The sequence below is a fragment of the Solanum verrucosum genome, unplaced genomic scaffold (genome assembly GCF_900185275.1).
Source record: "Solanum verrucosum unplaced genomic scaffold, falcon-dt-bn FXZP01000252.1, whole genome shotgun sequence".
In the NCBI taxonomy this organism is placed as follows: domain Eukaryota; kingdom Viridiplantae; phylum Streptophyta; class Magnoliopsida; order Solanales; family Solanaceae; genus Solanum; species Solanum verrucosum.
This window is the reverse complement of record NW_026019988.1, coordinates 5,943,407-5,956,401: the sequence shown is the minus strand read 5'-3', so window position 1 is coordinate 5,956,401 and position 12,995 is coordinate 5,943,407. Positions and strand designations below refer to the sequence as shown.

Below are 12,995 nucleotides of genomic sequence, written 5' to 3'. Positions count from 1 at the left end.
TAATAGTAGAAGTATTTAAAAATGGAATTAAGACTTCATCTGATTGAGTATACTAATTAGAATTAAAAAATTTCTTATATAATATTTTGTATTACTTTTAATAACAAAAATAGGTCTAAATCATTAATATTGTAGTGATTGTAACACTTTAGAAAACATTCAAAGTTAAAATAATGTCTTTTTAAAGCTAATTATTTGATAATCTAATTAGTTTGAGATTGAAATGTCTAAGAACACATCTCAAAGTATTAAAGACTTACAAAGTCAATATTAAAACATGATTGATTCAAATTTAAGTGAATTAGAATTAAGAAGTCAAACGTAATTGCAAATTTAATTTCCTATATTTTTTTAATTATAATCACATCAATCATATTTTCAGAAAATTATAAAACTTTAAGAATATGTGGTAGCTATCTCCACCAACAGTTCCATAGAGAGAGCATAAAGGCATAATACATAAATATGCCCTTTAACTTGGTCTTATTTTACATTTATACCTTACAACTTTGGGTGTACACAAATAGACACTTAAACTTGTATAGAGTTGAACAAATAGACACATAAGTCCTATGTGGCATAATACACATAGGACGCAAATTGTCATGTAGGATGCCACATAGGACGTGTGTGTCTATTTTGTTCAATTTTATACAAGTTTAAGAGTCTATTTGTGCACATTCAAAGTTGGAGGACATAAATATAAAATGAGGCAAAGTTAAAGGGCATATTTATGTATTATGTCGAGCAAAAATGTGTATCCTATTCTGTTTGATTAGAGCATCATTTTCACTTGTATAATATTTTATATTACTTTTAATTACAAAAATATGTCTTAATTAGTATATGAACTTGCATCAATAAAGATCAAATATATTCTTTAATTTTGAGATATTGGTAAAATATAAAAGTCGAATAATAATTTAAATAAGTATAGCTTTTTGATTTCGATTGTTAATTAAAAAGTCATTTAATTCTTTATTTTATTCAGGGGTGGCTCAATGCCTTTAAAAATGAGGCATATGCCTTAGGCCCCAAAATCGAAGGGCCTAAATTTTTAGTAATAATAAAATTATCTTAAGCTTTTTTTAACAAAAAAATAAATAAACAATGTTTTAATTTGTTTCGAAACATTAATGAATGTTTCTTTTTTATGGATCAATTTTTAAATTTAACTTCCACATGATATGTTTAAGACCACAAAATTTAAAAATATTTGGTATATATATATCTTTAGTTTAAGATCATAAAAAACACAAAACTTTTTTTATTAAAAAGAAAGAAATAACTTGAATCTCATATATAAAAAAATAATTAAAATTTAGGCCTCCAACTTATTTTTGGCTTTAGGCCACTAATTAGCTTGAGCCGCCATAGATTTTATTAAATAAAATTACTTTTTTTTTCAAAAAAATAGATAAATTGCTTCAAGATATCAGCCATAATGGTGGATAGCCAAGGGGGCGTTTTCTTTTAAGTGAAAATAAATGAATAAATTAGATAAACTTGCAATTATGAGTTATTAATTTCTTACAAGACTTCGTATTGATTGTTTTGGTAAAATATAAAAATAGAATAAAGTTTTTAATAAATATAGCCTTTTGATTTCAATGGTCAATTAAAGAGTCAATTAAATCTTTATTTTATTAAATTATCTTTTTTCCAAAAAAAAATAAATTAGATTGTTTCAAGATATCAGCCTTAATGTGAATAGCCAAATGAAATGGATATTTACTTTCAAGTGAAAAACACTTATGGCTACTAGCTAAAAAAATAAGGTTGATCATCATATATATACAAACCATAAAGTTTCCCTTATTTTCATCGCCTAGCTTCAACATCAAGCTAGGATTTCTTGAATTCTCAAAAAAAAAAAAAAAAAAAAAAAAGATCACTCCATACCAGCTTACCATATTCTAATCTAGTACTAAAATTTCCATCAGTGTTTGATTGGTTTTGATTCCGCACCATGTTATGTCTCTTCGGATTTCCTCACTTGTGTGGTTTGATTTAGTATAATTTTTTACACTCTTTGATTGTTATAAATTTGTTGTGTTTTCTTTCACGGGTAAGAGTTCCAATAAAACTTTGAAAAGGAATTTTTTTTTTGATGTTTTTTCTTATATATTTTATTTACATAAATTATTAAAATACATGATAGTTAATTATAATTTGATAATTATTTTTTTTCAATTAGCAATATAATATTTTTTTTGTAATAATTCGTATAGATTATAGTTTGAAAAACTTTTTCAATTGAGTCAATTGTTGCACAAGTAGTCAGAATTATTCTAGTAGTAGAAATATTTAAAAATAGAATTGAAACTTCATTTAATTGAGTATACCAATTAGAGTATCATTTTTACTTGTATATATAAGATCAATTTTTCAATTTATATGTATATACCAAGTGATGAACCCCCTAAACATAAGCCAAGGGCTTGGTTCAGTGGTAAAGAGGGTTCAAGAATTCGCAAGATAAGTGTTGGGTCGTGGGTTCTCGACTCCAAGTAACAACATTTTTTCCCCGTAGTTTCAATTGATTTTCATTTTTATTTTCTAAATAAATGAAAAATCTATTTTATTTGAAAATCTATTGAGATTCATAATATTTTATTAGATAATAAATTTCTTTTCTATTTTTATTAAATTAAGTTAAACTTGTAACGTTTTTTAAGTTTTCATAATTAAAATTAAAATTACATTCTCTCATATCCATTTTAAGTCAAACATTTAATTTATATTTGAGCAAGGAATAATAAAATTACAAGTAAGATTAAATAAATAAGAGTAATCATTTAAAATTTATAGATAAATACGATTATCGCGATATTTATCAATCTTAATAATTATTTTCTCGACACGAATTTTATTGCTACAATATGATCGGATTCAGAAGTATTCCTTAGTTAGTTTCAAAAATTGAATAACGTTTATATACAACAATGACAAAGACAAGACCTATAATTATAGTTTTAAAAAATACATTCTCTCAAACTTATTTTAATGTTATGTCAAACATATACTTACTCGATTTTATTGTTTGTGTTGAGGTAGAGTTGAATTTTTTTTAGTTGCTTATATTTGATCCGACCTATTTATATTTGACCCGGTCCGCTCGCCCCCGCATATATGGATACTATTAGTGTGCTTACTTATCTTTTTGAACTCCCTCGATGGAAATTCTACCTCCGCCACTGAGCTCGAGTATTGAGACCTTTAGAATGTATTTTTACCATTCACTTTATTATTATCTCTCTCTATATATATTATTAGGTCAACATCCTCTTATATTTTTATACTCCCTGGAATACCCTTAAGAATGCATTGCATCGATAAAGGGGTATTTTTTCGAAAAATTGATATAGATAGTTGCTAACCAAAATAAATACAAATATTCTATCAGTCTAAAAATAAGTGTTATTCTAGGAAAAAATATGTTTATTAATAAATACATGTATAATATACTAAATTAGTTTATTTAATAATATTTTAAATTTTTAAGATGATACTTATTTTGGACAAAATAACTTCTTCTTTGTTGGTGAAATAACACTTATTTTGAGATGGAATAGTAACTGATATTTTATTTGTATATTTAATTAGGTAATTATTTTGAGGGATCAAATTAGGGTTGAATATAAAATATCGAAAATTGAATTATCGAATCGAATTGAAATTTTTGATAATTTAGTATGGTATTCGGAGTAAAATTTTAGAATTATGATATTCGTGAGTAAAATTTTAGAATTATGATATCCGGGTTTGAATTTGGTATGAGACATTAGTACCAAATGGTATTTGACATTTCCCGAATGCCAAATTATTTACTTAATGAAAGTCATATATCAACATATTCATTACTAATTAGTTTAAGTCCAAAGAGAAAGTTAAAGAATAAGCATAAACAATCCAAACACATGTCTTTTAGTTCTATCAATTTGTTTTTTTTAATGTTTTTTTACTTGTTGATTTTCTATTATATTGTGTTTCTGCATTAAAAAAAATAGAAATGATAGGAGAAGTAGTATTAACTTTGTAATACAATCGGCTATGACTTCAATACGGTATTAGCGAATACCGTATCAAATCAAAGTGCAATTTACCGTTTACTCAATTACCGAACCGAAATCTAAAAATTTGTTATTTGATACTCTCTCTTTTCCATTATATGTAAGGCCGTTTGATTCGACACAAAATCTAAGAAAGAAAAACTTTTAAAACCTGTGATCTAAAATGAAGCATAGAAATTTAGGAAACCCAAACATAATAACAAACATATTTATGTGAGAGGAGTATCTATTTCTAACTACCAATTACCAAACTCGAAATTTGAGAAACCCCATCGCCCACTCCTAGATCAAATATACATTAAAAACCCTATGAAACTATTGTCCTAATTCACCCTTTTGTCACCCTGCTTCCAATGCCACTTTTAGGGGTTTAGCAGAAGAACGATGAAATTGATTTTTCATTCCAAAAAATTGTTACCATATTCTAATATACATTAATATATACAGCTGCGAGGTGCATAATGTTCTGATTTTTTTTCAATTCTCATGCAGTTGTTTCTGGGTCCTCACATTTTTTGTTTCCGCCATGGTATGTTCATATGTGTTTTCTCATTCCTCCTGTTCGCCTTAGTATTAATTCTCATTGATTTTTTATTTATTTATCACAAGTTATAATTTTCTCTGTTGACTGTCATTGTGTTTTTTCAATGTAGTACTCCCTCCGTCCCATTTTACATGGCAACATTTGATTGAGCATGGAGTTTAAGAAATAAATGAAGACTTTGAAATGTTTACCAAATTGTCCTTTAAAAAATAGACTCTTTTTTCTCTATTCTCATAAATGTATTGGAGTATTATTTTAAGATTAAGTGGGATCAACAAGGATAAAAGAGGAATTGTACCTTTATAAACTTACTATATAAGGAAATGTGACATTCTTTTTGGGACTGACCAAAAAGGAAATGGTGCCACATAAAATGAAACGGAGAGAGTAGTATTTCTTATTTTAGAAATGTGTTTTTCGAGTTAGCTTGTGTACACCTGGAAACAAAAGATACTGTTTGATGTTGTATGTATGGTGTAATTTTCTTTGATGAAGGGGATTTAGATTGCGGTGCCCGTACCTGCTATCTCTACCACCAACACAAGTGTTGAGTAACTATCTCCTTCAAGGCTTGGGCAAATGAGAAGAAATCACGTGGTGTTTTTGTATCCCTTTGGGGTTTGAACATTAGACTCATTGTTCTCAATCCCAATATGGTGGATATATCTTTTACTTGTTTTAGAACCATGGTGTTCGGAAATAACCTTTCTACCTTTAAAGGGTGGGGGCACCGCCCTTCCTATACTCCACTTGTGGGATTACTAAGATTTATTTCACAAGTTCTTGCTACCAATGGCGTAGCGAGGATTTTCAAGATTCAAAGTATAGTGAAGTAGTCATAGGAAGAAGTCCTACACCCAGTGGTTTGGGCTTGAGACTTCCACGTTGGAGGTTTCATGTTCGAAACCCCTTGCCAGCGAAAGCAAGGGGTTTGCCTTCTGGGTTGAGCTCGTCGCATCAGGCTTGCCTAGTGCAGGTTACCTTTCCTATGTGGTTTGCGAGCTATCGCATATGAGCGAGGGTTTTACCACATGCGCACCCAAAGGGTAACGACTGCAAGTTTCCCCTTGTCATTAAAAAAAAGTCCTATGGAAATTTAATATCTAGTATATACTCAAAAAGATATTTTAATCTTGTATATATAGTGTAATTTTCTTTCATTAAGGAGATTCGGATTACGGTACCTAGCTCTGCCCATGCTTGCTATCTCTACCAACACAAGTACCGAGTAACTATCTCCGCCAAGGCTTGGGCAGATGAGAAGAAATCATCTGTGTGTTTTTGTATCCGTTGGGTTTGAACGTTAGACCTCATAGTTCTTAATCCCTTTTATTGACCACTGGGCCACAATTTTGGGTGAAATATGGTGGGTATATTTATTGATCACCTCTTTTGGCGTTCATGGATGTATTTAGTTTTATACAACAAGGTCCACTATAGAGAGGATAAATTTGTATCTATTCAGTCTCCATTGACAGCACAGCTCTGAAAGAACTTTTTACTTGTGGATTTGTTGTTTCGCCATGTTCTCTTTGTTACGACGGAGCTATCAGATTTACTTTGCTTGTTATAGTTTGTGGATTGTGAAATTGTTTGGGCATAATAAGAAATTTCATGTGTAGATGTGGTATTATTGTGTATGTATTCTTTTACTTAAACAGCATTAACCTGTTTATAATTGCATAAAATCCAACATAACACAAACTTGGCATTATTTGTATATTGTTTTGCATATGGCTGCATTTTTAATTATTATTTTGCCATGTTGTGCAGGTGATAATATGTCTACAGTGTGGTGACAAAGGATTCTCTAACGCATTTGTTTTTTGTGTAAAATGTCTTGAAGTTGCTGTACATCGGTAAGTTAGATTGTTACCAAACATCATTTTTAAAGTTCAGTCATTTACCGTCTCTTATTAGCTTTTGTTTTTCATTTTTGCTCTTGATTTCTGCCCTCCTATTTTGCATGAACGTGCAAAGAATTGCCTTATTACTAGCAGGAACATATATATTAGTTGATGATGGAACTAAGATGAGTTCCTGTGTGATCATCAGAACATGTTCTTGGTATTTATCAACTGTAATCATGAAAGAAAGTATTTAAGACCGTTCTGTAAATCCTGTTTTGGTTTGGACTAGCGATATGCGTATAGTTCTACTCTTCCGACAAAGGTTAAGTCGAGATGAACATTTCAGTAGGCAGATGTTTTTTTGGAATCATATCGTCTATAGCAATGTTTTTGACAGCGAGAAGTGCAAAAGAAGGACAAGGAAAAGAAAAGCTTAAGCAATGTTTCAGCAGGCAGAAGTTTAATCCTGACTTCACTGATGAGATTGGTTTTTTCATCTTTTGCCACAAAAAGAAAAGCTAAATCTGATAAAACTGGCACCCAAGGGTGTGGCCTAGTGGTCAATGAAGTGGTTGAGAGTTATGAGGTCTTAAGTTCAAATCCCAGCGGAGACCAAAAATACTAGGTGATTCTTCCCATATGTCCTAGCTTTGGTGGACTGAGTTACTTGGTACATGTTGCTGGGAGGTGGCAAATATCCCATGGAATTAGTCGAGGTGCCCAAAAGCTAGCCTGGACACCACGGCCATAAAAAAAAAATCTGATATAACTGTTTGCACCAGAAACAAAAAAGGCTAATGCAATTCAATATGATCTTCTGTACTGCATTGCTGTTGTCTAAGGAAAAAACCTTCGGGAGAACCATTGATAAGGATTGAGAATTTTGAGTGTTGAAATACAATATCTTATCTAGTTAATCACTTAATCCATTTTCCTCCAAAACTCATGCATGAGAGCAACTTCAGCAAGGATTCCCAATTGACATGATTATAGGCCTTTCCAATGTCTAGCTTCTGGAATCACCTTCTCCATTGGCAATTAGGACATCCATTATTTTGGCATTCTTCAATGAAAGCCATATGTTGAGCATCCACCAGCTTACGAATGACCCTTTTCAACCTCTCTGTTAGAACCTTTGGTAGTAGCTTGTACATACTTCCTATAAGGCTTATAGGTTTAAGTTCTCTTAAATCCTTGGCTCCTGTCTTCTTAGGAATCAAAGCTATGTAAGTTGTGTTGAATTTTTTCTCAATAACTCCATGAGAATGAAAATTCTTGAAAGTTTTTATGTTGTCCTGCTTCAGTACTTCCCAACATTTGATGAAAAAACTCTTTGTGTAGCCATCTAGACATGTATACTCCTCTTGCTCATCAAAATCCCTGTGTAGAGCTTCTTTTTCAACTTCAGTGATGACTGGGCAAATGATAAAATTGCATGATGGTCTCCGGTCCCGAGTCTCAGAGTAAAGCTTCCTATAAAAATCAAATATTCCCCCCTTAATTCCAACTGGATCTTCCACTTGTTCATCTTGAATTACTAGTTGGTCTATATTACTATTTCTCTTATGATCATTTGCCACTTTACGAAAGAAGTTGGTATTCTTGTCCCCTCCTTGAGCCCATAAGGCTCTGGGTCTTTGTCTCTGTGAAACTTCTTCATTTTTGATGTATTCTCCATGTTCCATCAGAAGAGCCTTCAGTAGTGATTCCGCTTCTGTCGGAATTTTGTTCTCCTGTACAACATCCAGATTAGCCGGTTGACTCAGAACCTTCTATAAAATCAGAATATTCCTCCATAGCTGGAGTTCTTCTCTTGCAATTTCATTGTTCGGAAGGAAACTGTCACAATAAAATCTCCAGAAACAGCCCATGGCCCTTCCAACAGTCCCGTAACAACTCCTGTTTCCTCCCACTCATTTTCCCTTTCCAGATTACAATTTGGGGCATATACTCCCATTACGTGGCACTCAAAAGTCTTGAAGAAGTGCGACAAACTTGCAAGTAAGAGTATATAATCCAATTTCCAAAGTCTCCCCTCTCCATGCTATATCATCCCACAACATCAGAATTCTCCCTCTAGTGCCACTTGCTTCTAGGCAGGAAAATCTTACCCATCTCCCTCCCTGTAACTCTTTGACAATCTCTTTGGCATCCCCCTCCAACTTAGACTCCTGAAGACAATGATATCAGCCTTTCAGTTGTACATAAGGCTCTTCAGAATTCTTATTTTAACCCTATTGTTTAATCCCCTTACATTCCATGTCACCAATTTGAGTTTCACTGTAAAAGGTTGCCATCTTTTCCCCGAACTCTCCTCCCATCACTTTTGATCTTAACATCAAAAGAGGTGAGCCCCTTGAGTTCATGTGTCCCTTTGTATCTATGCCTCTTTAAAGATGCCTCGTCTCCGGGAGCCTTGCCTGTCTGCAGCTATCTATTTGCATCAGTAGTTCCCATGCTTCTTCCTCATGCTCCTGGAAGTCGACCCTGAGAATTTTACCAAGAAGTTGAGTTTCATGGTTGTCATTAAATACTGATAATGGTTTTAGGTTAACCTTTACATGTCTTTCTTTAGTTTGTTAATATTCCATGTTTTAATCTTTTCAGCTACTGCCTTGATAAAGTTCCCAGTACATTTGATGAATTTGTCTATTGGGTCTGTGATGATTGTGAGGTGAAGGTGCCAAATGAACTCACTATCATGAATTCTGTTGGCGTCTTACCTGAAAATTGCACTAGTTCAAGACATCTTAAAGCAAGTTCTGAAGCAAAACTTGATATTCCTCCATCGATTGCTGAGGTAGATTTAACGGTGGTTCAAAATAAGTCTCCCGAGGAAGATGTTGAGAAACATCCTAGAATTGATTTGGTAGAGCATAGTCACTTAGATAAGAAGTCTAATCCTACGTCTCTGATAGATAAGAAAAACTGTATTCATGCTGTCGTGGAACAAGCACAACCTGTTCTTGATCCTATTTGGAGGTGAGGATATATCTCACAGATTATTCACTTGGGTGATAATTCATCAATATTGACCTGTCGTATTGTGAATGAAAATGTCCGTTTTCTTGCACTTTTTTCTGGCAGGGGTAGTTTTAACATATGGAACAAAGAGTATAAGACATTTGATGGACTTGTTGCTCACCTATCAGTCAAAGCATGCCAAAAGGTTTTTGAAGAAGCGAAGTTATTTTCACTTTTGCTTCACTTGGAAATGCTTCCGAAATCTGATATATGGCCTAAGAGTTTCAATACATTAGAGCCTAGAGATGATAACATTGCATTGTATTTCTTTCCTTCGGATGCAAGGTAATTACTTTATATTTTCACCATTTTACACATAGTTTTCGTCATATTCACTTTGTTGACATTTTATTTTTCTCAGTACAGATACGAGCAGGATTTTGATCATTTGATTGAGGAAATGATTGGTGAAGAACTTGCTCTCCGAGCAGTTATGACAAATGCAGAGCTGTTGGTTTTCACATCCACAGAACTTCCCCTGCATAACTGGAGTAAGTTTTTACTCGATGATACACCAAAGCTTAGATCTTGATTTCATTGTTAAGTTGTTTGATGAAATTGGTTGGCAGGATTCCAACACAAACACTACTTATGGGGCGTTTTTAGAGCGAAGCAGGAATCTAGTAGCTGTCAAATGGTATCGAACAGGGTTAAATCTGTGATACTTCAAACTCCTGGGAATGTTTTGACTGCCGGAGATCATATGAACCTTGTGAAACTCAAAACTTCGCGTGCTGAGAGTCCTATTAGCACTTTAAGCAATAACGTAAGCTTTGGGTCTGGCACTTCCTGAAGCATCTGTCCTCTTCTTTTCATGTTGAGCTTCGCAAAATGAACTAGTTTCTGTACCATTTGACTGACATGAAAAAATTGAGACCTCACGAATGTGTTTGTGGGCTGTTGGTGAATAACCTGGTGGAAAAAACGACAAAGCTGGTCTAATGGTAAGAGCGCATCACATGACGTGACATGATGTGAGAGTTTAGGCACATATGACTGGCTAAGTGAATAAGGGATGAATCCAATATCCACCAGATTTCGGATCTTTGTGCTGCTGGTTCTCAGAGATTTCTCGGTTATTAACAAATAAAAACCGAGTTTTTTCTTCAGTTGAAGAACCCGATGTCCTGTGAAATGCTAACCATTTGTAATATGTCATCTGTTTAGCTGTACATGGTAGATAAAGGGTGGTTGTTTTGGAAACCGAGCTTTGCTCCCATAGTGACTCGAACAGCTTGGAGGTGAAGGTGTATATCATCTTAGAATTAAACTCCTCTTATCTATTTCGGATTATAGGGACGAGGTTTGATTATGTATAATTTATATGGATATTAGCACTTTTGGTCTCAATTATTGGCAAATTCTTATTTTGGTCATTGTTGAGATGATGACTAATGGCAATTAATCTTTCTTTTTTTGGAGAATGGTAAACTTTACTTCTATATATCCACAGGTGTACTACAACAAAGTGTAGTCCCCCATCAAAAATTCTCTTTACAAAATCCTAATAAATCTAATTACAACCAGTCAATTGCATTAAAAACATTTCCAGTGTTGTCTATAGCTACTTGCACCAAAAATAGTAAAGGCCTAAGCAGTCTATCTTGATCTTCTGTATGTTGCTCTTTTTGCCTTCAAAATGTCTTTGATTTCTCTCCTTTCATATGGTCCACTAGATACATGCGGGAACCATCTTCCATCTCTCCTCCTTTCTTCTTGCATTTTCATCATCGTTCCAACTTTTTAGCACTTCTTTAATTATCCCAGGTTTCACCCACATGATCTTCCTCTTGTGTAAAAACATCTGCAACAGTTGGTCTGTTCATTTACAATGCAAAAAGAGATAGTTGACTCTCTATTTGTTCTTCATATAGATAGCATATCTAGAGCATAGGTTATGTATCCTCTTGTTAAGGTTTTCATGAGTGAGGATTGCTTCCTTTGTCAGTAACCATGTAAAGTAGTTTACCTTATAAGGCACTTTGGTCTTCCAAATCATTCTCCATATCCATCCTATCTCTTGAGTATTTTTTCCTGTCAGATCTTTGTAAGCAGACTTGACAGTGAAAATACCTTTGCTATCCACCTTCCACACCAAGCTGTCCTTTTCTTCTGTAAGGTTGAGATTTTGAGGGACTGTATTCTGAAAATCTGCTATAAAGTTCATTTCACAGTCATTTAAATTCCTTCTTAGATGAAGATTCCAACCTTGTCCTGTCTATAGTTCAGCCACAGTAGCATATTGGGCCTGGCATAAGTTGTAAAGTTCATGAAAAGTTTGATTCAGAGGTCATTGCCCACACCATACATCCTTCCAGAAAGCCACCTTCTCTCCATTTCCAACCTTGCAACTTGTTCTTGTTGAAACTAGTTGCCATAGCTTCCTGATGGATCTCCATACATTACAATTATAAGGAGTTGTCACCTCCTGTCATCCATTTATCCTGCATGCCATATTTTGACCTGATCACTTCTTTCCATAGAGCTTCTTCTGGAGATGCAAACTTCCAAAACCACTTCATCATTAGACTCTTGTTATGTCTGTCTAGCTTCCTAATGTTTAAGCCCCATCCTTTCTTGCTTTCCAATAGCTCCTCCCATTTCACTAGATGATATTTCTTCTTGTCTTCACTTGAAGTTTCTCCTAACAACATCCAATCTATCAGTAATACTGGCTGGGATAGGAAAGAGTGACATCATATATGAAGGGATAGAGTCCATTACACTGCTTACCAAAGTGAGTCTACCACCTGTGGATATGTATTGGCTTTTTCCAGTTTGCTAATCTTTTTTCACTTCTCTCTATCACACCACTCCATATGTTCTTGGACTTGCTCTTAGCTTCTAAAGGCATTCTCAGATATGTGGTTGGGAGTTCACCCACTTTTCCCCCTAACTTTTCTGCCAGATCTTCAATGTTTGGCACTGTATTAACTGGGTATATGAAACTCTTACCCCAATTTATGTGCAAACCAGAAACTGCTTTAAAGATGTTGAAAATAACTCTGAGAATTAACATTTGTTCCCCTGTGGTACCACAAAACACTAGAGTGTCATCTGCATATTGCAAATGTGTTACATGTTATATATCTATCTTGAGAAACTGACAGAAATTATGATATAATTAATGGTGCACCCATAAAAAGCATAAAAGTGTCATTGTATTGTTGGTAGAAGTTAGAGGATCCACTTGTGAGATCCGGGTTCAAATCCAGTTAAAGTGTTTATTTCATTGTTTTTATTTTAAGTTTATCTTAGAGCTCTAGTATAAATTTTCATTGTTTTTATTTTAAGTTTATCTTAGAGCTCTAGTATAAATTTGCTTAACTGCGTAAGTTTCCCATAAAAAACTATATTTATTTAAAGCTTTATTCGATTTTTATATTTACCAAAACAGTCAATGTTGAAGTCTTTTAAGAAATTATAACTGATAATTGCAATTTTATCTAATATAAAATACATTTATCAGGGTAAGTCTTAATCTACTATATCATACTCTTATAA

General features: G+C 33.3%; 1 protein-coding gene across 1 annotated transcript; it reads left to right on the top strand.

Annotated features, from left to right (window-relative positions):
* The first annotated feature begins 4,416 nt into the window (after positions 1-4,416).
* On the top strand, positions 4,417-10,357 carry LOC125818653 (uncharacterized). Its single transcript, XM_049498167.1, has 6 exons — positions 4,417-4,602; positions 6,391-6,476; positions 9,075-9,449; positions 9,555-9,776; positions 9,858-9,982; positions 10,061-10,357. The coding sequence occupies exons 1-6, from the start codon at positions 4,600-4,602 to the stop codon at positions 10,282-10,284; spliced, it is 1,035 nt and encodes a 344-aa protein (XP_049354124.1). The 5' UTR covers positions 4,417-4,599; the 3' UTR covers positions 10,285-10,357.
* Positions 10,358-12,995: the final 2,638 nt, after the last annotated feature.